This window comes from Tupaia chinensis, unplaced genomic scaffold (assembly GCF_000334495.1).
Source record: "Tupaia chinensis unplaced genomic scaffold, TupChi_1.0 Scaffold000048_1, whole genome shotgun sequence".
Lineage (NCBI taxonomy): Eukaryota > Metazoa > Chordata > Mammalia > Scandentia > Tupaiidae > Tupaia > Tupaia belangeri.
The window spans coordinates 1,572,934-1,597,307 of record NW_006159506.1 but is presented as its reverse complement, the minus strand read 5'-3'; the positions used below and the strand labels follow the sequence as shown (position 1 = coordinate 1,597,307).

The 24,374-nt window shown below is 42.0% G+C and overlaps 1 protein-coding gene across 1 annotated transcript in view; it reads left to right on the top strand.

The window, feature by feature from the left end:
* Nucleotides 1–1,003: 1,003 nt before the first annotated feature.
* Nucleotides 1,004–24,374, top strand: part of LOC102467669 (phosphatase and actin regulator 1-like) — a 32,026-nt gene continuing 8,655 nt past the window's right edge. Inside the window, exons 1-2 of the mRNA XM_014590911.1 lie at nt 1,004–1,372; nt 3,155–3,307. Of these exons, the coding sequence (XP_014446397.1) occupies nt 3,205–3,307 (103 nt within the window). The 5' untranslated portion in view covers nt 1,004–1,372; nt 3,155–3,204. The remainder of the gene's footprint in view (nt 1,373–3,154; nt 3,308–24,374) is intronic.

The window sequence follows — 24,374 nt, the reverse complement described above, 5'->3', positions numbered from 1 at the left end:
TTTGTGCTGTCCTAAATGTTTGGTGTTTGTCAGAAGCAATAGACTTGTGCACACTCTCTTGCTTTCACTCTCTCTCTCTCTCACCTATGAGTCATTACAATTTCAATAGACTCACAATAGAGAGTTCAGACCTGTCGCCCACACCTTACAGTAAGCGAGAGGAACCAGAAGACAGCTTTCCCCTCTTGTAAATGTCAAGTGTTCAACCTGTCTCCATTGGGAGATGAATAGAAACACAGGCTTAAAGAAGCAAGCCCTTGGATAGGCGCAAAACTTTGAGCATTGGGACTCCAAAGTTGACTTTGTTACATGGGTATACGATTGGTAGTGTTAGCTTCCTCCATGAAATGGAGCTTAACTCTGCTACACCAGCTTGGTGTCTGATTTATTCTGATTGGGCCAGAGAGCCCACAAGGCAAATTGCAGGATGGCTTGAGATTTGTCTTGAGGGCAGCCACGGCTAGCTGTGTAGATGAAGGAGGCGTGTCGGATGATCTTCTTTTCCAAGGCTTCTCAAATACAAATTCTGTTTTCTTAATAACATAAGAATGCTGCACATCTGACCTCACTTATTAGCAAGGCTGCTTGGTCAACAAAGGGTGTAGGTTTGTGAGAAAACCATAAAAGGGCTCAGATTTGACGGCCATTATGTCCTTGGTGAACAGAGTGTAAAGCGTTCTGTCTCCAAGTCCTAACTGGGGTTTGATAGGGAGGATATCAAACCAGAATAACCTTAGGTGCCTAAGCTGGGTTTCTTTTTGTTGCTGAGATTATTTTGTTCCATTCAGAGAAGAATGCATTTAGACAGATTGACATGATTTAGGCTGGAGGTATGACCTAGCAATCAGAGGCAGGAAGAGGAAAAAAGGCCAGGGAACTGAGGAAGGGGTGATGTCAAGCATGCCCTCTGCAGTTCACTCCAGAAAACAGCTGGCAATTATAATTACCCACCTTGTTTTGCAGCTCTGAATAAACGTGGCATTGCACCAACCCCTACCGGAGCAGCGTTTGAGATTAGAAAGGACTCCACACCTTGGAAAGCCGAGGAGACATGAGAATCATTTTAAATGCAAATTAAATTGAGGGGGTAGCAGAGAAGAACACATAAAAGACAGTAAAACAAAACCTTTCAATTTTCTTAAATTAGCAGTCTAAGTGTTCTAAAGAGCAGCTCCACTCAGATCTCTTCTTAGGGGCTGCATTTCATCACAGTATAAAATGGGCAAATCCATCACTTTGCTCCACTCAGTGCTCTTGAATCGAGATGGAAGGGAAAATTAGAAGCTATACAATTGGACTTGCAGGCTCAGAAGCGTTCCACATCTTCATCTGATGCCGTGGGTGTCCTGTTGAAAGGGGTCAACGAGTGCTGGTGAGTATCTGCAAACTTGAAGACTCTTCCTTGATATTGGTTTTTTTTGTTTGTTTTTTTTTTGGCTACCCTTTCTTTACCAAGGTGGTGGGGGGCTTCTAAGAGATTTGTGCTTTACAATGCATCTTTCAAAAATCTGGAAAATTTCAGACAGCTTTGAATGCTTCTTCCAGTGACTGATTTGCAGAAGGAGAGTTATTTTCAGCTGAGGTGCCGGTGACTGTTCCGTATATTAATTATATCATGGGAATGGCTAACATCTGCTAGCTGAAATGGCCTTTCTCTCTGTTCCCCCCTTCCCTGCCACCTTTAGACCAATGTTAGGGTTAAGAACTGGTGTCCCTCAAGAATTTCTAGACAACTTTCTCATTGTATTAATTGCCCTGTCATTGAACATTCCCTTTTATTGTCATTGCAAATCCAACTGAGACTCGAGATTATAAACATAAATGATTAAACCATAAATCCATTTTTTAATGACTATGACGATTCTCTGCATCAGAGATGAAGGGGGCGGGAAACAGCCACACATGAAGATGTGGATGGTTTTCTGCCAAAGTTTTACATGGGAAACTGGTAATTTTCTTCCTTCACAGGGGAGGGTGCAGAGAGGCTGAGGCTGGCGTCACCTTCTGTTGCTAAGGTAACGAGCTCTGGCCATTTTATCTGATAAAGAAAGTCCAGTAGATGGTATTCATTATTCATCACTGTTGTAATCAAACAATCAAAACTGTTTACTTTAACCGGGACTGTTGAGCGAGATCAAAGAAACTGGCTGGACCTGCTCTGTTTTCCTGCCGACAGTCACGCTTAATTTTCTTGCAGTAAGTATGTATAATTTGCTGTAGGGGTACCTTCGGGTATTTTTGAAAGTTTCCTTTTGCCAGACTTGATTGCTTAAAATAAAATGTGTGTATTCAGAAAGAGGAACCAATTGGATTAGCCTTCTGAGCTCAATTTTAATGACTTTGTCTTGTTAATTCTCTCCCCCCCCAAATCCTGTGAAAATCGAGGTAGATACTTTATTATTAGCTAGTCTTAGGGAAAGGTTACAGAGGCTTGAAAAAAAGACCCCAACAGGGTGCATGTTTTTTGATGAAATGAACAGCCTCCTGACAGGCTAGTGTATGGTAATGTTACAGGGCTTGTTGCAAAACTGCAATAATTGTCGCTGCTCTTCAGATCATAGTTTTTTCTCCAGCAGAGCTTGTGTCAGGGACAGGCAGGTGATGATCCTATAGCACTTTGTAAAATGTGCTGGAGGGACTCACTGAGAAGGATAGAATTCAAGGCACTGCTAGTGCAAACATGTCAGCGTGTGTCATAAATGCAAAACATCTGACATCTCGGATTCCCAGGCGAGACCCCCGCTCAAGGGAGATCTGAGAGTCCCTGGATCAACTGAGGAGCAACGCGCAGAAGGGCTGACACTTCATGATGCCATTTATCAGACAGACCTTTTGACAACTAATCGCATGCAAATTTAACTGTATATTTTCCAGTTAACAGACAGCAAAGAAAGACGGGTGTGTTAACTCTTGAGACTTGAATCATCTGGGTTTTTTTCTGAGTAGGAATATATCTCTTTTAATGAATATTGGTTAAATGTTGCATTTTTTTATATATTCTAAAAGCTATGTTTCGGGATGGTTTTAGAAATGGAAATGACAAATAGTGAAATATTATAATAAGATATTCTTATTCAAAAAATATTAAACACGTAGACATAAAGACATAAAGATTTGACAGTCTAAAATATGGTGGATTCCTTTTCTCTTACAGGCATCCAAGGGAACATTTTCTCTTGAAACTCTGTGTTCGAAACATCAAAGATGGATTATCCCAAAATGGATTATTTTTTGGACGTCGAGTCTGCTCACAGACTCTTGGATGTTGAGTCGGCTCAAAGATTCTTCTACAGCCAAGGAGCTCAAGGTAACACAATAGAAGAAAGGAGAGGAAATTCCTCTCATTTGCATGGTGGTTTTATATTCAGGGTGCAGTGTAAGCTCTAATAGTTTAAGCTCAACTCCCAAAAGTTCAACAATTGGTATTTCTAAACGGATAACATTGACCAAATGATTGCTGGGGCTGACATGTAACAGAATACGAGACTCCACACTTCTTGGATTTGGTACCTCAAAAACCCTATGTACCCCAACTTTTGGTATAAATGCCCCTCCAAAAGCAATATTAGACAACAGTTTCCACAACTTCTTGAGTCCAAAAGCAAAGTCTGAAAGGAATCAGGAAAGCATTCTCCCCCAGAAAATTTTAAGTTTGCAGTTACCACGCTGGGAGAGATCTTAGGGAACTCTGCATGGAATCCAATGGGATTAGAGGGTCCTGAGATAAATGTGGGGCTTCTAAAGCTATTAATGTTTTAGATGAATTCAGTTACTGCTTTAGAGGCCATCCAGGAGTAGCGAGAACAGACCTGCTGTGAAATGTGGCCATTTTTATGACATATATTAAGATGGCCACTTAGGTTGCATTGCGCTTGTTTCTGTTGGTGCATTTTAAATGTTTTGCTATAGGTTCGGGTTTAGAGTGAAGCTAGAATGTTTTATGGGATCTCCTGAAAGGCATGGGATTGTTTTGTTCTGTTATCTATTTTCTACCTTCCATAGACTATTCACAGTATTCGGCCCAAGCAACCTGGTGATGGGCATCTCCCTAATAGGACGAGTGGTGCCCTGAGAGGGAGGATGATAAGCTATTTTCAAATAGGAAAGCAGCTGGGATTCTTGAAAGTCACAGAATAGGGCTGAGAGGAAAAACGCGGTTGCTATAGTCCTGGATTCTTTTACATGAGGTGGTGATGGGGTCTTCACATAGGACACTGATAATATGAGGGGATGTCAAAAAACTTATGGAAAATTTGAAGTAAAGTATGAGTTTGTTTTGGTGCAAAAACAACTTGAGGGCCAGCCTGTGGCCTGGGGGTTATGTATGCTGGATCCCACAGGGCCAAGACCGGTTCAAATCTTGGCTCCGGTGGCTTGGAAAACACAACAGGTGTGTGTGTGTGTGTGTGTGTGTGTGTGTGTGTCCAAAATTCCAAAGGGATGGAGAGATGGAGGAGAAGGGAGTGTGGCATGACCATTCCCCCATTGGGGGTGCTTTCTTACTTCTTTCTCTCTCTCTCCAACTAGCACATGAGCCTTCTTCCGAATAAAAAATGAAAAAATAAAAATAAAGCCATGCATAGCATTTTCATAATATGCATTTTCCCTGAACTTTTGGAAGACTCCTCATAATCTGCCTTTGCTTTCCCGTGTGGCCTTTGACTCACTTTCACCTCACTTAAGCCAGGGTCTGTGATAACCTCAAGGGGCAAGCCTCCTCCTTCTCTGCTCCCATTTTCTAGGGCATCACCCCATCTTGTTAAACTCAAGGGGTAGGTGCCAGCAGGTGGCATGGTGTTTAAGGTGCTGAATGCCCACATGGCCCACCACAGTCCTGGACCCGGCAGCTTGAAAATTACACTAGACATATGTACATGCATGCCCCAAATCCCAGGAGAATGGAGAAAAAGGGATTGTGGCACGGCCATCACCCCCAGGTGGTGATTTCTCATTTTCTCTCTGACTCTCTCTGGTGAACGCATGTACCCTATGGCAAAAACCTTAAAAAAATAAAAAGGCAAGGGGGATTGGGAATTATCTCGTTGATTGGTTTGGGTCACTGTGCTCATCAGTGGAGCTGAAATTAGCTGAAGTGCTGCAGTAGCTTCTTTTCATTCGCATCAGGGAGCCAGCACTGCTCCTTTCAGACACAGAAAAACATAAAAATGTTACTAACGAAGGAGACAGTGGGACCAGCTGGTGGGACATTAGTGAGCAGCAATAGAACAGGACACTCTGGGATGCTGACCCACATGGAAAGGATCTGGTTTTGCATGTGGAGACACCCCCGCCCCCCGAGTACGCTCAGCACACGTGTGCCCATGACCTAGGGTTAGCTAAAACAGGGGTGTACTGTGGCATCAGGATCCTGCTTGGAAGGCCATCTCTCTGCCTCTGTCTTGCTTGCTCATAGACGACATAAATAAACTTAAAATAAAAAAGAGAAGAAGAAGAAGATGGATGAGAAAACAGTACCGACCTCCAGCCTCTTGTGGGTCTAGAAGCCAGAAGACACTAGAAATAGGTGAAGAACAGAGGTCCATGGGAGCAGGGGATGTGGCCAGGCCCAGTCCCATCACTAGCCCCCAAGTTTGACCTTGGTCACATCTGGTCCATTCAAACTGAATGACAGAATGGCAGTTTGTGGTGAGGTCACCCATCTGACCTGCCCAGCTGTCGGGAAAGTGAGGAGAGGGAACAGCAGCTCTGTATAAAAAATAGAGAAGTCTGCTCCATGTTGTAGCAGGGACAGTGAAGCCTTTCGGGAGACTGTGGGCTCTGGGCTTCTACGGAAGGGAAGCAGGCAGCGTGTGGGAGGCTCAGAGGACTCGAGGCAGCCTGCTGGTTGTCAGCAGATGGAGCTGGGGGCGGAGTGGTCAGAATTGTCACCAGCAGGGACTGCGGTTTCGACACCAGAGCTGGAATGACTAGAAAATGCATGGGAGGTGGCAGCATAAGCTGCAGTTGCTCCCTGGGATCACATTCATTTTGGGATAACCAGATGTTCCAGTCAAGGAATCTCGGGTATGCAGAAGGGGTGGAGGTTCCTGAAGCATCACCCAGGAAGTGTTTCAGAGCCCCCAGACTCCCTGGATCCAAGATCCAGGTGAAAGGCCTTGGGAGTTTTCATGGAAGCAAGGACCCAGTGACAGTTGCCCAGCCAGAAGATGGACCTGGACCTGCAGTGAAGGGCCATTCATCCAGCCTAGTTTATCTCCTCCAGCCCCGCAACACTGTCCTGGGCATGAGGCAGGATGCCACAGTGGCTGTAAACTCCTCTGTGAGATGGAAACCACAATGGAGCCCACTCCATAAGCCACTAAGAGCACTGTATAGGAAAGTCGTCAAAGTGATTAAGACAGTGTCTGCCACCAAAGACATGCTGCACGTACACAAATCAATAAAGTAACAGAAGACCGTCCGTCCTGTCTTTGACACTTCATAACAAGGCCACGCCTTTGCAAACAAGAAAGGTGGCCTGAGAGAAGTTTAACCTACTATTTCTAGCAAAATAATAATAATAATAATAATAATTAGCTATTTTACGTACATATAAGCATACATGTTTCTTTTCTTTTCCCATCAAAACCTAATTCAGGGCAAAATAGAAAAATTGTCCAAGTTCATCATAGAGCTTCCCATCTACCTTAGCCTTCATTTCACTTTAAAGATGAGAGCATCTCTCCTTCCAGCCCCTTCCCCTTCCCCAGAGCTGCCACCCCAGGACTCTCCCCTTTCTGGAGCTTTGCCTCCTCTATTACTTGCAACTTTTCCCAGGATTGCATGGCTTCTCCACTGTGGCTTCCACTTTGCACAGACCCCCTAGGCTTTCTAGACAAGCCTCAAAAGAATTCCAAGTGGCTGAGTGACCATCTGAGCACCATGGCCTGCAGCCCTCCCTCCCCAAAGCAAAGGCAGTGGCTAGAGTGCACGGCGAGAGCCTGTATCTAACTGACAGCAAGGCTCTGAGTGCCAATGGGCAGAAGGCGGCATGGCAGCCAGCTCTTGAGAAATGCGTTTGGGGCAGTTAAGGTCTATTCTAGGGCTGGATCACACCACGAGGCAGGCAGCTCTTTACTTAGCCGGTCTAGCTCAGACGTAGAGAACACCAATCAGGTCAAGTAGCCCCAGTGTGATAGCTTCTCTATAAAGAAAGTCTCAGTGTGTGCTGGACAGTGGGACAGTGGTCTAATGTGACACTCTGTGAGGCTGATCCCCTTGGGAAGATTCTGGGTTTGCATACAGACAGCTACCTCCCTGAACATACCAGGCACATGTGTACACATGATCGGGGCTGGCTATAGGCATCAAGGCCCTTTCAAGGATGGCAACTCTCTGACTCTGACTCCGTCTGTCTCTCTCACTCTTTTCTGGAATAAATACATAAATAAATAAACTTAGAAGAAAAAAAAAAAAAGAAAGAAAGACTATCTGAGAATATAAATTATGGAGTTGGGGACCGGAACCCGTGTGGCCTAAGATTGCTTAGCTAATCTGTTGTGTGGCCATGACATATGTGAGTTGTCTAGTCTCACTGTCATGCAGCTATTTTTATAAACTGATCAACAGTCTTACAAATAAATACTTTTTAGGCAAAGCAAAAACTAAAATCTGAGTTTCTCTCTCTTTTGCCTCTTTCCTTCCTTATATCCATTTATTTGCAAATTCATGAACTTCTACGAAAACAGCACTTCTGCCTTCAATAGGTGCAAAATGTTTATCCAAAGCAACAATTCCAGAATTATAATGTTTGCCAGCCCCTCAGAGTTGGTTTTCTTTTTCTTTTTCTTTTTCTTTTTCTTTTTCTTTTTCTTTTTCTTTTTCTTTTTCTTTTTCTTGGAAAGTGGCAAAATTCTGCCTTTAAAGAAGGAATATTTCAGCCAGCTCACATAAGAGAAATCCAGGAGGGTGAGAGGAAGAAAGAGAAACAGAAAAGCAATCTGGCACAGGGCAGATGTTTTTGGAAGTCCCTGCAATTTTCAAAGGTCTGTGATCTGTTCTGCTGAAAAAGCAGATGGTTATTTTCTCTCACCTCCACTTTTCCTTGGTCTGACCTCGAGGTGGGGAAGGTCAGCTGCCTCTCTGGGGAAGCTGCTGTAGAAGGCATGATGGGGGCAGAGAGCCAACAAGAGTCCAGGGTCATCCCGTATGCCTCCTGCCAGTGATGGAAGCTATCCTGATTAATTCGTGAGGGCTTGGTTAATAGTCCATCTTGCTAACACAGAGGGAGTTCTGTGAAAGTCCCCTTTAACTCAAAAGGAAAATTATGGGGGTTGAAGCCTCACAGGGCTTCAAAGACCAGCATGTGTTGACATCAGATAATTTGGCTTCACCCGTCTTATGGGATTCCGACAAGGACATCCCACATACTCAACTTCAGCCTCTGTGATTCCGTGGTGAACACTTGAGCTGCTGTTTTGTTGAGGCACCTCATGCTGTTTACTGGGCAGAGGTGCCTTCTCAGCCAGTCAGGTTGTTAAAATCAGCCATGCAAGGCAGTGTAGGGTACATTGGTGAGCAAGTCACACTTCCAGAGACCAAGCTGAGGCTCAGAGTGGTTCTGCCGTAGGGCCAAATCACACAGCTTGTAACGAGAGGGTGGAAGAGAACCAGATCTTATCTCACCATACCCATGCCCTTTCCACGTCACTGGCTTTCTTTTCTCAAAAACCCTCAATAGCTTTGGACATTTAAATTACCATCTAAAGAGGAAAATACATTAAAAGACAGCCAATTGACTAAAGTACTAGGGCATCAAATTTATGACTCCTGCTAACAGTTTTTCCTCTTTTTCATTTTACATAACCCCTGGCATTAGGTGCAGTAGTCATTGTTACTCATCATAACACACCTTTTCCATAGTCTGCATTGTCTTGTTCAACAAAGGAAGTGCCAGTTTTGACAACTGATAAATGTCACTGCGAGCTGCTAAGAATCTCTGCAAGTCACTTTTGGAAATAGAAAGGAATTTATCAGAAACCCCCTCCCACAACCATATCCCTCCCTGTTCCACCTTTCACCCACCCTGTAAGTCTGTGAGAATGGCTGGCTTTTGCTTTCTTTAGCTTTGAATTAATTGTGCTCCAAACCTGCACTCTAACCCTCTGGGACTTCTTAACATGGCCCCAAGAGACAAAGACATTTGGTAGCACTCAATTACTTGCAAGTCATTAACAATTGTCAGTCGCACAGAGTGTGCTTAGAGGTCTTAGACGTCTCCTTTCCTGTGCTGAATGCAAGACCCAGCTCCCAAGTCATGTCTGGGAAGCTTGGCCTGTTTCCTGGCCTTTTTCTCATAGCATTCTACCCAGGCTCCTGTTACAACCGAGGTCATAGTGATTCTACAACCACCACTTCCCACATTCAGGAACTCACATAAATGGCTTCACTGCTCTCTGCCTCAGCTTACTCATCCAACTGGGTAGAAAGCCAGCTCTGAACTCAGAGGGGTTTTTAAAAAAATTAAATGTGATATGCCCGTAAGTGTTTAGTCTGTTATTACTGATTAGGTGTGGATACTGCTATCTCATTATTATTTTTATGTTTGTTACCTACCTTGACCATGCGGCTCTTCTTAAATACCATTTTCTTGGTGCCCAGGGTCATCACTGGTAAACAGAAGAAGCACTGACATTTATTAAGTGCCTCTACTGAACTGATGGAGTACAAAAGCTTAAATTTGCACTACAGAGAGATACCTTGGACAGGACAGGAAGATTCAAGATTTAGAAAATAGAAACTCCTAAGGTCTTTAAAGTATTAAAATTTTTCATCAAAAATGGAGACTGCATAAGGCTGATGGGGAAGGACTAGGTGAAAAAACTAGTGTCCAAGTATAGAGATGTAGGACATGGAAGAAAGCCATCATGGCTGCCACATCTCGTATAGAACAAAATTTTTTAAAATTTCAGTCTCTTTCTTTCTTGAGCGAGAGAGACAGAAAGACTGACAGATAGAGAAACAGCACCCCCAAGAGGGTCTTGACTCTATGATCTATCCCCCACCTTCAGCCAGTCCCAGACCATGGGCACACATGCGCCTGATACGTTCAGGGAGGTTTCTAGATGTGAACCCAGAATCTTCCCAAGTTGTAGGATTGCCTTGAAGACCTCCACATTTTGCCACTGTACTACAATCTTGCTTCTGTTTGAGTTGATATTCTGTTTCTAAGCAGGCTTATATAGTAGGAGACTCAAGTTTAACTGTGAGGACTTCAGTTTAGATCAATTCAAAAGCTGCTCTGTGCATGTTCAGGAAACTAGTTCTGGTCTGCACTTCCATTGAAGGTTTTTTGTCCCTTTCTACCTTTACTGCCTCGTTCAGTCCTTACACTTTTTGGCTGATGAATCCTCAAACCTACTAGCAGCTGGCGCTCTGCTTCCCACCAGGCTCCACGGAAGGTGGTTGTAGGTGCCCACCTCAGCTTCACCCTGCAAGCACATGCTCTGAGAGCCCTTTCCTGACGTGCTGGTCCCAGTGTTGTAGGAGTGTTGCTCAGCAGGTGCCCGTTGTCTTCCTTTTCCATGCCTGTTCCCTAAGACCTTCATGTCATCGCCTTAGGTATGGCTCATATCTGAACCTACAGGTCTGATTTGCTCTAGAAGGACTGAAGCAGGAACAGTGATTACAAGCAACCCAATCCCATGTGGACCATGACTACCAAGTGGATTATAACTTTTTCTATTCTCTGATCTAATGTCCTCCCACTTGCTCCTCAGAGTCCTGTCAGGGCCCACATGGGCAAGCATCATGACCATGTCTCCTCTGTCTTTTCACAGTAATTTCCTATGGTTTGTTGGATTACAACTACATAATACATAAAATCTTGTATCCTACAAAATATGCAGAAATAGAAAATACGTAGAAATAGAAATAAATGCAAAAACATCATTAAAATATAAATATATATAGCTACTAGTTTGCACTTAAGGGCCTACTATTTAGAATAAGTAGTATAAGAAAAAATAGCTTGATTAAAGTCCACTGAAGGGAAGACTTGGAGTAAATAATAGCACAGGTGTCACAGACTTGTGGAAAGATGCTTAACAGGGACATAAGAATAGTAGAAGTTTGGAAACACAGAACAAATAAAGATAAAGCACCAAGCAAAATGTCAAGTGCCAAATATATGTTTAAATATTAGCTCTTAGGTTAATTATGCTTCAATTTAGTTAAGCCTCAGGGGGAAGTCAGGGCTTCGGCTTTCCCAAGAGAAACCCCCTCTTCCCTCCCCATTGCTTCTCTTCTCTGATACTGAACAGTCCTAATCCAAATTTCTAAAGCTCTTTGGAGAATTGAATCTTAAAACAAAAGAACAAGGGAACCAGCAGTTAGTGTAATGGCTATGTCGCTGGACTCCCATGTAGTCAGCCGCGATTCGAGTCCTGGACCCTGTGGCTTAAAACTCACGCCAGGGGTGTGTGCGTGCGTGCTCAAGATCCCAAGAGGAGAATGGAGGAGAAGGGATTGCGGCGTGACCATCCCCCCTGGGGGGTGATTTCTCGCTTTCTGTCTCTATGTCTCTCTCTGTCTGTCTGGCGAGCGCACGCGCCCTATAGCAAAAACCTTTCCAAAAAAAACCCCACAAGAACAAGACAAAGCAACAAAACTCTGCTTTTAAGATATAATTACTGATTCCCAAAGAATACTCTTTAGAGGTCTGTTGTCAGGTAACCTTAGCTCATCTGTACTGATTTTCTCCAAACTTACAGCAAACTCTGGTTTATCGGAGACAGATGAGTGTCCAAGTTAGCAAGATAAGACAGTTAGCCTGCACCTGAGTTCAATATGGGGAAGAGAAATATGATATGCTGGGCCTTGTGAAATGGCACATCATGGTGTGGACGTATGAAGAGTCGGTGAAGCTAGGTGGACTGCACAGGTTACATAATCCATGCCTAGAATGAGGGATTATAAGGCAGTTATGGCGGATGGACAGAGAAGAGACTGGGTGAGTATACAGGAGCCAAAGCACGCAAGGCTTTGTATGCTAAACTGAGGGATTCCAAAGTTGATATTGAGTCTAGGAAGGAATCTACACAGAGGAGAATTGTGGTTAAGGCTGTTTATTATTACAAACGGGGAGGACAGAGGGAGGTGTAAGAATAGAGACAAAGAAAATTGCTGAAAGGCTACACGTATGGTCCAAATAAGAAAAAAAAAAGACAGCCTGAATAGGGAATTGTCAGAGAATTCAGAAGGGGAACTGATCCTGAAAAGATTAAGAAGATTCTAGGGAACCAGCAGTTAGTGTAATGGCTATGTCGCTGGACTCCCACGTAGTCGACCACGGTTCATGTCCCGGACCCGATGGCTTAAAACTCACACTGGGCGCGTGTGCGTGCGTGCCCAAGATCCCGAGAGGAGAATGGAGGAGAAGGGATTGCAGCGTGACCATCCCCCCTGGGGGGTGATTTCTCGCTTTCTGTCTCTATGTCTCTCTCTGTCTGTCTGGCGAGCACACGCGCCCTATAGCAAAAATCTCTCCAAAAAAAAAAAAAAGATTAAGAAGATTCTTTTATGAGTATGTGGTGACAGAGTGAGTAGACAGAAAGTAAGAGAGAGGTACTTGGGATGATCCCAGATGTTAGACCCACTGGATGAATGAAGTCATTCACTAAGAGGGAATATAGGATGAGAATCAGGATGGGGGGGATTAGAATTCAATTTAGAACATATTGAATGGTGTGAAATATCCAAGCATAGATTACCAGTATGGACTAAGTTCTATAGGTCTAAAGTTTGGTTTAAAGATCTTGGAAAACCATCCACAATATTCCATGTGCTAGGGAATTCTTTTCTTTCTTTCTTTTTTTTCTTTTTCTTTTCTTTTTTTTTTTTTTTTAAGGTTTTTTCCATAGGGTGTGTGTGCTTTCTGGAGAAATACAGAGAGAAGGAAAGTGAGTAATCACCCTCCCAGTGGAGAGGGCTATGCCACAATCCCTTCCTCCATTCTCCTTTCAGCATTTGGGCACATATGCACCTGGCATGATTTTCAAGCCTCCAGGTCCAGGACTCAAACCGTAATCAGCCATGTGGGAATTCAGCACCTTAACTACCACATCACCTGCTGGTAATTCTTAAAAATCATTTCACTACCAATACAGGGTAGTGAGGTATTAAATATGCCTCTGGATATGTGGTTTCATTGGACATTTAATTTTCTTTCCATGTTATTTAGAATATTGGAAGATCATTTAAAGGAAACATATTTTCTCAATGAAAAGGTCCTGCTAGATATACAGTATTTTCTTCCCTTCCTAGGACTAGTATGGAAAACCAGTATTCCGACCTAGTTGTTATGGTACAGTGGTGATCCAGGTGCCTTGCAGGGCTGGAAGGCATGTGGTTGACCACAGGTTCAGGTCCCCCAGTCCACTTGCAAACATGCTAGGTGTGCACGTGGGTGCCCAGAATCCTGAAGGGCTGGAGGATTGGGGTAATAGGGTCGTAGGGTAACGAGACCCTGTTGTGGGTGTGTGTGTCTCTTTCTCTCATGGACACGTGCAAGTGCACTTACTGTCTATCGTTAAAAAAAAAAAAAAAAAAAAGTCCACTTGAAATATTTACTTGAACCAAGTAACTGAAGTTACCAAGATTATTTCAAATTCTAGCTCATGTTTTCTTAAGACACAAAATTCCGAGTTAACACTTATGAGGTCATCTAAAGAAAGCAGGTTTAAAAAAAACTCAGTGCAGCTCAATCCTTTTACGGAACTGTAGTTTGTCACAGAATGTGGCAAAGGAAGGGGAAAGAAGAAATTCAACTATACCTAGTTAAAAATAGACCTTACTTTTCTTTTGAACCTGTGCAGAAAGATCTTCTGTTCCATTTAGTTGATTATGTGCTATTTGTTGACTAAATGTGAGAGCAGACACAGAGAAAAGAAACCACTTAACAAGCAAGACCCCTTTCTGGATATCATACCTGCAAGACCAATTTTTACATTAGCCTCATATTCAGAGCTAGCCCGATAATCTGCATATGGACGTTGACGCTGCAAAAGGAAAGGCGTGAGAACACAGTACTCACACTGTATGCATTATCGTCTCCTCTCAAGAGGAGATGTATAAAGTGCATGCGTGTTATTATCCCCATTTTGCAGGTACAATAATTCACGTTTCCAATAATCAAGTGACTCCTCAAGGTCACACAACTATTAGTAATGAAATCAGCATTGTTATCCCGAACCTTTTATCTTCTTAAACTAGCAGAGGACACATGTGCTTGACAAAGTGAGACAAAGAGACAGAGAGAAAGGTAGAGAGAGAAGGAGAACACGCTCCTCAATGGAGTGCAGTCATGTCTCAAGGCCCTCGCCTCTGTTCCTCCATTCTGTTGAGATCTGGGGCATGCACACACATGCACCTGGGCGTGTTTTCCAAGCCAGGGTCAGCATTTGAAATGGAGTCAGCCATGTGGAATCCAGCTTCCTTACCCACTAGGCTACAGGGCCAGCCCACTCATAAACGATTACATCTTATAGTCCTATAGTATACTGACAAATATTGTCCATATGAACAAAGTCATCATGACCGTGTATGTGATGTAAACGTAACCATGCATCTCCCATGTTCAAGGGTATAATGTCTCAATGCTGTGAGATAAAAGTGTGGAAATAGAGCCATTTCATGTCATTATCGTTCTAGGTGAGGCATCTGGAAGGGATTTTCTTCCTGCTTTTTTAACTTGGTAAAATATCAAAATAAGATTGTGGAGCCTCTGTCCCTTAGGTCGAATTATTTGCTTGTGATTTCCAGGTGGCATCATCGGGGGACAATCTGCTCAAGTCCCTATGGGAATTTCTTATGATAATTCTAACTTGCTTTTCCCTCTCACTGCCAGTGTTACACATAATTGTAGGAGTTTTAAAAAAAAATAGATAAACAACAAAGCAAAACAAAACTCAGCTAGCTACATTATTCAGGAATAGACAATTCTTTACAAACTTGCGAATATTCTTACATTCTTTTTATACACATAAGAACACATGTACATATTTTTAACTGAAATCAGGCTCCTCCTATATATTACTTTTAATTTTTCTCATTCTTAATTTAAAAAACAACAATGACAATTTTTTTTTCTCTTCTTGTCGTAGTGGCTGCTAAGTGATGCATAAAATAAACAGATGCAGTTTGAATTAAGAGAGAGAGAGGTCAACCATGCTTTGATTTTGCCCAAAGGGTGACTTTGCTAGCTGGGCTGATGTTCTTGGATCAGTTCTTCCTTTATTTACTAGATAGAGTCTCTGACTAATACCTTGCCATCCAAGCACTGTCATCAGCCCATCTGTAGATACAACAGAATGCAAATAAAATATCTACCTAATCTGTATTGGGCTGGTTTTCTCTCTTAGACTCACACGTTTTTGGACTATTTCTGTTTTTCCCTTTCACAACCACAACATGCTTTTCTTATCATTATAGACAGATGTAGCACTTCATTAAATACCATGAGCAAGTGCCCACACCATTCTAACATTTCACTTAACAGTATAATAGTAGACCCTTAAACATTGGAAGGAACTGAATTCAACTAGCCCATTTGACAGGTGATAACATTGAGGCTTGGCATAGAAAGCAAAAGCAACAATCATTTATTAAATACTGAATATATGCCAGAAAATATGCATGCTTATTTCACATAAAACCACACATTTATGAGTTAGATCACTTGTTCCTAATTTATAAAAAAAAAAATTAAAGCTCAGCGGGGTAGAAAAAAAAATTGACCTCATATCCTATAGCTATGAAGAGGGGAAGCGAGGTTCAAACGTGAGGCTTTGTAACTTGATAGGTTTCTCAACAACATCCCGCCTTTCTGGAGAGAGGTGATGTTTTCTGAAGTAGAGAACCAGATGGTGGCTGAGGATGAGCTAAACAGATCCCTGTCTCTCCTGATATCTCACCTGATGCTCTGTTGTCTTACCTATGGGGCTGAAATGACTTCAAGCCCATAGACTTTGCCTCTGAGGTTACTTGGAAGGGACCAAGCCCAGCACTTTGCTACGTAAAGATATGTCCAAGTTCATGTCACCTGTTTGCACATTGAACATGCATTAGGAATATGAGAACCTTTACACTGTAAATTACATTCCTAATTAAACCATCTATATTGAAAATCAACCATGTAGAAAATACTAAATTAAAATAAATCAGCCTTACTATTACCTATACTATAAAACACTATTGGAAAAGTAACTATACCACGCATGTTCAACGTTTAAATAATAGAAAGCTGCTTGGCTTCATGTTCATCCCAGCTCCACCTACAAAGCCTGAAGCACATTTTCCTTTCTGCATCCAGCATGTTTTCGCAGTCAGCCCCCAGCCACTCTGCACGGTGTCTACTTTAAGAAACTCGGAGGAAAGGAAGCAATGAACATTTGTTGCCCGCCTACCATTTGTCAGGCTCCGTGTTAGGTGTTTTACATTTATTATATAATGTTTTATCCTCCCAAGGCCCAATGGGCTTATTTTATTTCTGGTTCATATATAAGGAAACCAAAGCTTGCAGAGCTTACTAACTTTTTTTCCAAGCTCTCATGAGAATTAAGCTCAGGGATTTTGCCTAGGTTTCATTTGATACCTTATGTAGATTATATGATTGAATTTTTATAATGACCCAATGATATTGGTGCTGTGTGGGTCGCATCTTACAGATGCTTAAGAGGTAAGGGACCTGGGGAACCAGCAGTTAGCATAATGGCTATGTCACTGGACTCCCACGTAGTCGACCGCGGTTCGTGTCCCGGACCCGGTGGCTTAAAACTCACGCCGGGCACGTGTGCGTGCGTGCCCAAGATCCCGAGAGGAGAATGGAGGAGAAGGGATTGCGGTGTGACCATCCCCCCTGGGGGGTGATTTCTCGCTTTCTGTCTCTCTGTCTCTCTCTGTCTGTCTGGCGAGCACACACGCCCTACAGTGAAAATCTCTCAAAAAAAAAAAAAAAAAAAAAAAAGAGGTAAGGGACCTGCATGAAATCATGCACTTACTAGGTATGGAATTTGGATACAAATGTGAGAAGGCTAACCTCAAAACCTGTGCTACTGGGGTCGGCAGGTGGCGTGGTGGTTAAGGGCACTGGACTCCCACATGGCCAACTGTGGTTCGAGTCCCAAACCTGGCAGCTTGCTTTGTCACTTTCTCTCTCTCGCTCTCGTTCTCACTTTGTCCCTCACTGGTCAATTAAATAAAAATAAATAAGTAAATAATTTTAAATAAAATAATTCTGAAAAAAATAAATAATGCTGTTAACCATTACTTCACATGTCTGGAAGGAAAATAATACCCATATTATTTTGCTTATACATTCATATGAGGTGAAAATTACAAATGCCACAAAGTGGGGGGGAAAAAAGAAGATACTGCAGGTTCACAGTGGTGCTGAGTGGAGATAGGAGTGAACATCTTTTAACCACAGAAGATAGGCAGAGTCTAGACAAGAAAGACAAGAAAGGTTTTCCACGGCAAAGGTGCATGCTGTTGCTTTATTTTCCTTTGGATCTTCTTTGTCCAAAAATGTGCTCATTGATCCATCAAACTGGTTAAGGTTTAGGCATTCTGATAGATGTAGACACCTGAGTCCATTGAGAAACCCACTTCTCTACTGCCACATATCAAATTACTCCAAAAACCTAAATAGCAAATCCTTATTATCTCCCTTTTCCTTTGGAGAAGGAACTCAGGGGTATCTTAGCGGGTGGTTCTGGCTCAGGGCCTGAGACAACAGTCAGGATGTTGGCCAGGATTGCAGTCACTGGAAGGCTGCCTGGGGTCTTGGGGTGCTTACAAATATGGTGCTTGGCTTTGATTCCTGGATACATGACCCTCTTCATAAGCTGCTCAGGGGTCACCATGACATTGCAGCTAGGCTTCCAAGAACAAGAGTCTCAAAGATAAAGCAAGGCAAGAGCCACAGAATAGTTTATGATCTAATTTCAGAAGGGATATGCCATCATTTCTACCATATCCTGTTCATCACAGACACCAATCCTGACTCAGTGTAGGAGGGTCCTACATAACAGCATGAGTCTAAGAGTTGGAGTCATGGGCGGCCATTTTGAAGCTGACTACCACACACATAAGTCTTTGTAGGAGCAGAACATTTTCAAAAGAAATAGTTTGATCTTGTACTTACACAGTGTTTGTTAGTGTGTCTCATATCGTCAAGTGTTTTTTTTTTTTTTTTAATTTGGCACCATTGGGGTCAGGTGGTGTACAGAGATATAAAATGTTATGAGGCAATCCCACATGGAAAAGTTCCTGGCTCAAGTCTTGGGACCTCGCTGTGTATGCAAGGATGGCTGAAGGCTCGGGGTAGATCAGTGTTTGAATTCTGTTGGTGTCTTCTCTCAGAAGAAAGAAAGAAACTTCAGGCACAGTTTTGCCTAGACCTAAATGTAGGTTCTCTGGGAGAGAAACCACTATGTCAGTGTTAAGGGAGCTGTTGAAAAGTCTTGCAACAGTCATTATTCAGGAATCAATTCAGGAAAAACTAAGTGGTCAAGCCTTATAAAAGAGTCAGAGGGCTGACCCCATGGTGCAGTTGTTAAGCCCTGTGATACTGGAAGTTGGATCCCACAGGGCCAATTGCAGTTTGAATCCTAGCCCCAGAGGCTTGAAAAATACACCAGGTGGTTGTGTGTAGATGCCCAAAATCCTGACAGAAAGGAGAAATGGAAGAAAAAGGATGGTGATTTGACTACACACCTTTGGGGAGTGTTTTCTCCTCTCTTTGATGAGCACACACATTCCTACACACACACCACAAACAAAAAGGGTCAGAGCAAAGTCAGTATCAGACCCATATTGTTATAGGAAACAGGGCTGGGCTGAATGCCCAGGCATGGAACCATCTTTGTAGGAGGCCACTGTCTTGTGGATATGGCTGTGCAAGGTGTGAACTTCACAATTCACAAGTCTATCCACACTGACTGTGACTTTATAGTGCATCCCTGAGGTTGTATAACATGAAAGACTTGAACTGGGGCCAGTAGGAAATGGTGGAGTTGGAACCCTGGGCAGTCATGGAAGAGCAAGGCAGCATCTCTTCCATGGTTAAAATTAGCCAGATGTAAAAGGGAACCAATATTGCAGGACCAGCAGATGACGTAGTTATTAGGTCACTGGACTCCCACATAGTCAACCGTGGTTCAATACCCAAACCAAGTGACTTAAAAAACTCATTTAAGACGTGTATGCGTGTGTTCCCAAGATCCTGAGAGGAGAATGAAGGAGAAGGAAACATGGCATGGCTATTCCCCTTGAGGGGTGACTTCTCACTTTCTGTCTCTCTTTCTCTCTCTGTTTCTCTGAATAGTATATGTGCCCTGTAGAAAAAAATCTCTCTTAAAAAATTAAGCAATTTTTTTTTTTAAAAAAAGGGAATCAATATCAGAACTTCGAGAAATGGATAGCTCCCCTCATGACAAGGTTAAGCAGGGAAACCGATAACAATTCCTCAGATCTCTTTTTCTCCAGTAATGTATGTGTATGTATAGGAAAAAAATGTTCTAGGCTCTACGTTCTAAATTTAATTGTACTAAAGAATCCCAAACATTTTAGGTCTATTTTTGCTAAATCTGTTTAAGATATGCTAGCTACTACTGTTAGTTGGGTAGATATAGTTAATACTATTCATCTCCATCTTTTACATTTTGTATTTCCTGCATGAGTGATTTTCAATATCGTCACTGCAATTAGTGCATAGTACTGGGTTTAATTGTGAGATATAATGGTTCTTATATTCCTAACTCATTTTAGATATGCAAAATGATCAAATATATTTCATCTATACAGCTCAAGTTCTTATCCTGCTTGGCTATCATACACCATAATTATTCTTTTAACAAAAGTCCAAAGACCTCCATAAATCCAGTATAGACTACCCTTATTGTTGATAGTCTCTGGGTTTATAGCCCATAGGAATACCTGATGATGGTAATTTTTCAGCAAATTTAAAGTAGGAAAGGCATCATGTCTAACCTTTGGAAACTCTCCTAAGTAGGAAAGAACAGACATATCTTTACTGGTACTTTTATATTTTGCTTTTCCTGGAAATCATTTAAGACTTTCAGAAAAGTTGTATAGATAAAATAGTCCAAAGAACACTTCTGTACTCTATCCACATTTACCTGTTGATAACATTTTAACTCATTTGCTTCCTCTTTTCTCTCTCTTTCAAGTGTAGGAGTGTGTATGTATGATAATATGTTAATTACACACAGGTCCTTCAAAAAGGGGGAAATAGATATTGTGAAACTCTATGCATGATTTCAAAAATTTCTGCACTAAAATAAACTCACAGGGACAAGCAGATGGCATGGTGGTTACATTTCTGGACTCCCACATGAGCGACCATGGTTCAAGTCCTAGACCCAGCAGCTTGAAACTGACTGGGCATGTGCACGTGCATGCCCAAAATCCTGAGAGGAGACTAAAGGAGATGGGATTGTGGTGTGGCCATCCCCCCTGAGGGGGTGACTTCTTGATTTCTGTCTCTCTGTCTCTGTCTGTCTCTCCACCAAATGCATGCAACCTAAATCTCTCTCTCTAAAAAGAAAAGAGAAAGAATAAAAGAAAGCAAGAAAGAAAAAAGGAAGGAAGGAAGGAAGGAAGGAAGGAAGGAAGGAAGGAAGGAAGGGGAAAGAAAAGAGTGAAATCACACTTTAGGTTCCATTTCCATAAACTTTTTTTTAAAATTTATTTACTCATTCCTTCCATGAGTGAGAGAGAGAAAGAGAAAGAGAGATAGCACCCCAAACGGGGCCTCACCACCACAATCTACTCCCAGCCCTCAGCTAACCTCAGATCACATCTAATTTCACACATGCATGCTCAGTGTTTACTGGGAGATCTCTGGACCAGAACCTGGAACCTTCCCACATCAGATTGCCTCAGAGTACTACATCCTACTTCTATGCCACTATCAGGCTTCCTTCCATAACTCTTTAAAGTCCTTGTGTGTGTGTGTGTGTGTCTGTGTGTGTGTGTGTGTGTATGTGTGATTTTTCCTGACCCTTCATGACCTTTTGTTTCTAGTACAGTAGTGTTTCCTGAGAATAGAAACAATTTCCCTCATAATCACAGCACAGCCATCAACTGCAGTAACTTTAATATTCACACTTTAATTTATTCTGCTCTTTGCATTTCAATATAATCAGTTAACCTAAGAATGTTCTTCAGGCCATTCTTTGCCTCCAGGACAGGATCTAGTCTAGGGTCAATCAGTCTGGTATGAGGGTTCAGTGCAGAGGTCAGTCTAGGGTACAGTCTCTTTTGCTTTCTTTAATTTGGGACATTTTCACACACTTAATCTGTCTTTTAGAATTCTGGCAGTTTTAAAAAATACAATTTCCCTCCCCTTTTTTAATAGACCATTTCTGATTTGGGGGTTGTCTGACATTTCCTCATGGTTAGACCCAGGGTATATGTTCTGGAATTCTCTAAAGGCGATGTTACCTATTTCTCTAGGTACCACAATGGATGTCCATCTGTTTGCTCATCATTGGTGATGATAATTTTGATTGACCAGCTAAGGTGTTGGTTTCTACCTTAAAACTAATAAGTCTGGGGACCAGCAGTTAGCATAATGGCTATGTTGTTGAACTCCCATGTAGTTGACTGCGATTCGAGTCCCGGACCCGGTGGCTTAAACTCACACTGGGCACGTGTGCATAAGCACCCAAGATCCCAAGAGGAGAATGGAGGAGAAGTGATTGCGGCATGGCCATCCCCCCGGGGGGTGATTTCTTGCTTTCTATCTCTCTGTCTCTCTCTTTCTGGTGAGCGTACATGCCCTATAGCAAAAATCCCTCAAAAAAACAAAACAAAAACAAAAACTAATAAGTCTGTGGGGAAAAACTTGAAGATCATGAAAATATCCTATTTATCCTCAAAACTCCCTCCTAGATTTAGCATCCATTATTGTTTCTTGCTTGATCGTTATGATGATGGTTGCAAGATGATGATTTTCCAACTCTAGCACTCCCTCTCCACTAACCAGTCAAATCGCAGCATTTTACTGTAAGCAAGAGCTCTCCCCTTTATTGCATTTATTTCTGCATCCACTTATTATGAGTTTCTATCCATTCATTATCAGAGCTCATGAATATCTATTTTTAATGATTCAGTATTTGTTAGTGGACTTTATTGGGTTTTTTGTGCTCAAATTGTCCCAGATTTGGACAATGCAAGCCCCTTCAAGTTGGCTCCCATGTTGTTGTGATAAGCCCCCTTTATTTTTGGTGAACGTGACCTCAATGAGGCATAATAAGGCCTGGTTGGGTGTAAGAAGAAACTACCATCACTCTGTCCTCACGCCTTTCATGCACGTCCAACCCAGCTAGTTCATTTGTTGTTGTCAATACAGTTCAGAATGCCGGGAGCGGAATATTTAAAAGGTCATAGTTTTCAGACATGGATGCAACAATAGTTTAAAAATAAGGACTAAGCACACATGCATGCGCAGAAATTTGGCATAGCGGTAAGTCAATATTCTAAGCATGTCCCAAGTCATTTGTAAACTATTTTCCTTAATTAATGTAATCATTATTATTGGTACAGTTTTGTAAATATTTAATACTTATGTTAAGTGCAAAAATACTCAAACTGACTGGCTTATCTTAATAAGCTGGATAATTTTGGGCCAGCAGGTGGCATAATTATTAATGTGCTGGACTCCCACCCCATGTCTATGTAAATATACATGAAGTTATTTTTGTTTTTGTTTTTGTTTCTGTTTTGTTTTGTTTTTGAGAGGTTTTTGCTATTGGGCGCGTGCGCTTGCCAGAAAGACAGACAGAGACAGGGAGACAGAAAGTGAGAAATCACCCCCCAGGGAGGATGGCCACGCCGCAATCCCTTCTCCTCCATTCTCCTCTCGGGATCTTGGGCACACATGCACACTCGCCCGGTGTGAATTTTAAGCCACCGGGTCAGAGACTCAAACCACAGTTGACTACATGGGAGTCCAGCAACAAAACCATTGCATAACTGCTGGGCTTAACATACATGAAGTTTTTCAAAATGACTTTACAAGTTCATAATCTCACCAGCAATGGGTGAATGCTCCAGTTCCATCATATGCTCACCAATACTTGGCATTCTGTGATTTTTTAAATTTTAGCCAGACTGGTGGATGTGTGATGGTATCTTAATGAGTTGTTCTTTGTTCTTGTTTTTGTTTTTTTTTTACTATAAGGCACGTACACTTGCTAGAGACAGAGAGGGAAAATGAGAAATCACTCACTATGTAGGGCTGGCTACACTGCCATCCCTTCTCCTCCATTCTCATTTTGGAATTTGGGGCAAGCATGCATGTCTAGCCTGTTTTCAAGCTGTCATGTCTAGGACTCAAACTATATGGTCAGGCATGTGAATCTAGCTGTTTTAACCTTCAGACCCTCTCATTGAGGTTTGTTTTGTTTGTTTTTGTTTTTGTTCTTTTGCCATAGAGTGTATGCACTCACCAGAGAGAGAGAGTGAGAGGGAAAGTGAGAAATTATCCCCTGGGGTGACAGCCTGGCACAGTCTCCTCTCCTCTATTCTCCTCCTGGGATTTTGAGCACATACACACACACACCAGCATGATTTTCAAGCTACTGGATCTGAGACTTGAATCACAGTCAGCCATGTGGGAGTCCAGTGCCTTAATCATCATGCCACCTGCCAGTCCCTCTTAATGAGATTTTAATTTGAATTTACTTATAGGTAATGAGGCTGAGGATCTTCTCATATGCTTATTAGACATTTGAGTATCCTCTTTTTATGAAGTGTCTGTTTAAGTCTTTGGTCCCATTTTTAAAAATGGAGTTGAATTGTTTGTCTTTTTGTTATTGTTGAAGGAGTTCTCTACATATTCTGGCTACAAGTCCTTTGTCATATAAGTATTGAAAATGCCTTATCCCAATCTGTGGCTGGCCTTGCCACTATCATAACATTGTCTCTTTCTTTCAAAGAGGACATGTAATTATTTCTACCAATAATTATTTCTACCAAGTTATTGGATATATGACCATAGAGATGTTTATAGTATTCTCTTATTACCCTTGTAATGACTTTAGGATCCACATAGATAACCCCTATTTAATTTCTTGTATTAGTGATTTGTATCTTCTCTCTTTATCTTTATTAATCTTGTTAGAGGTTATTACATTTTATTGATTTTTTTTGCCAACAATGAGCCCTTTGTTTTATTTTCTATTATTTTCCTATTTTCAATTGTATTGCTTTATGCTTTTATCCTTATTAATCGCATCCTTTTTCTTGCTCTGGGTTTATTTTTCTCTACTTTTCCTAATTTCTTGAGGCAAAAAACTTAGATTGTTGCTTTGAGAAATTTTCTCTACATAAGCATTTAATGCTATGAA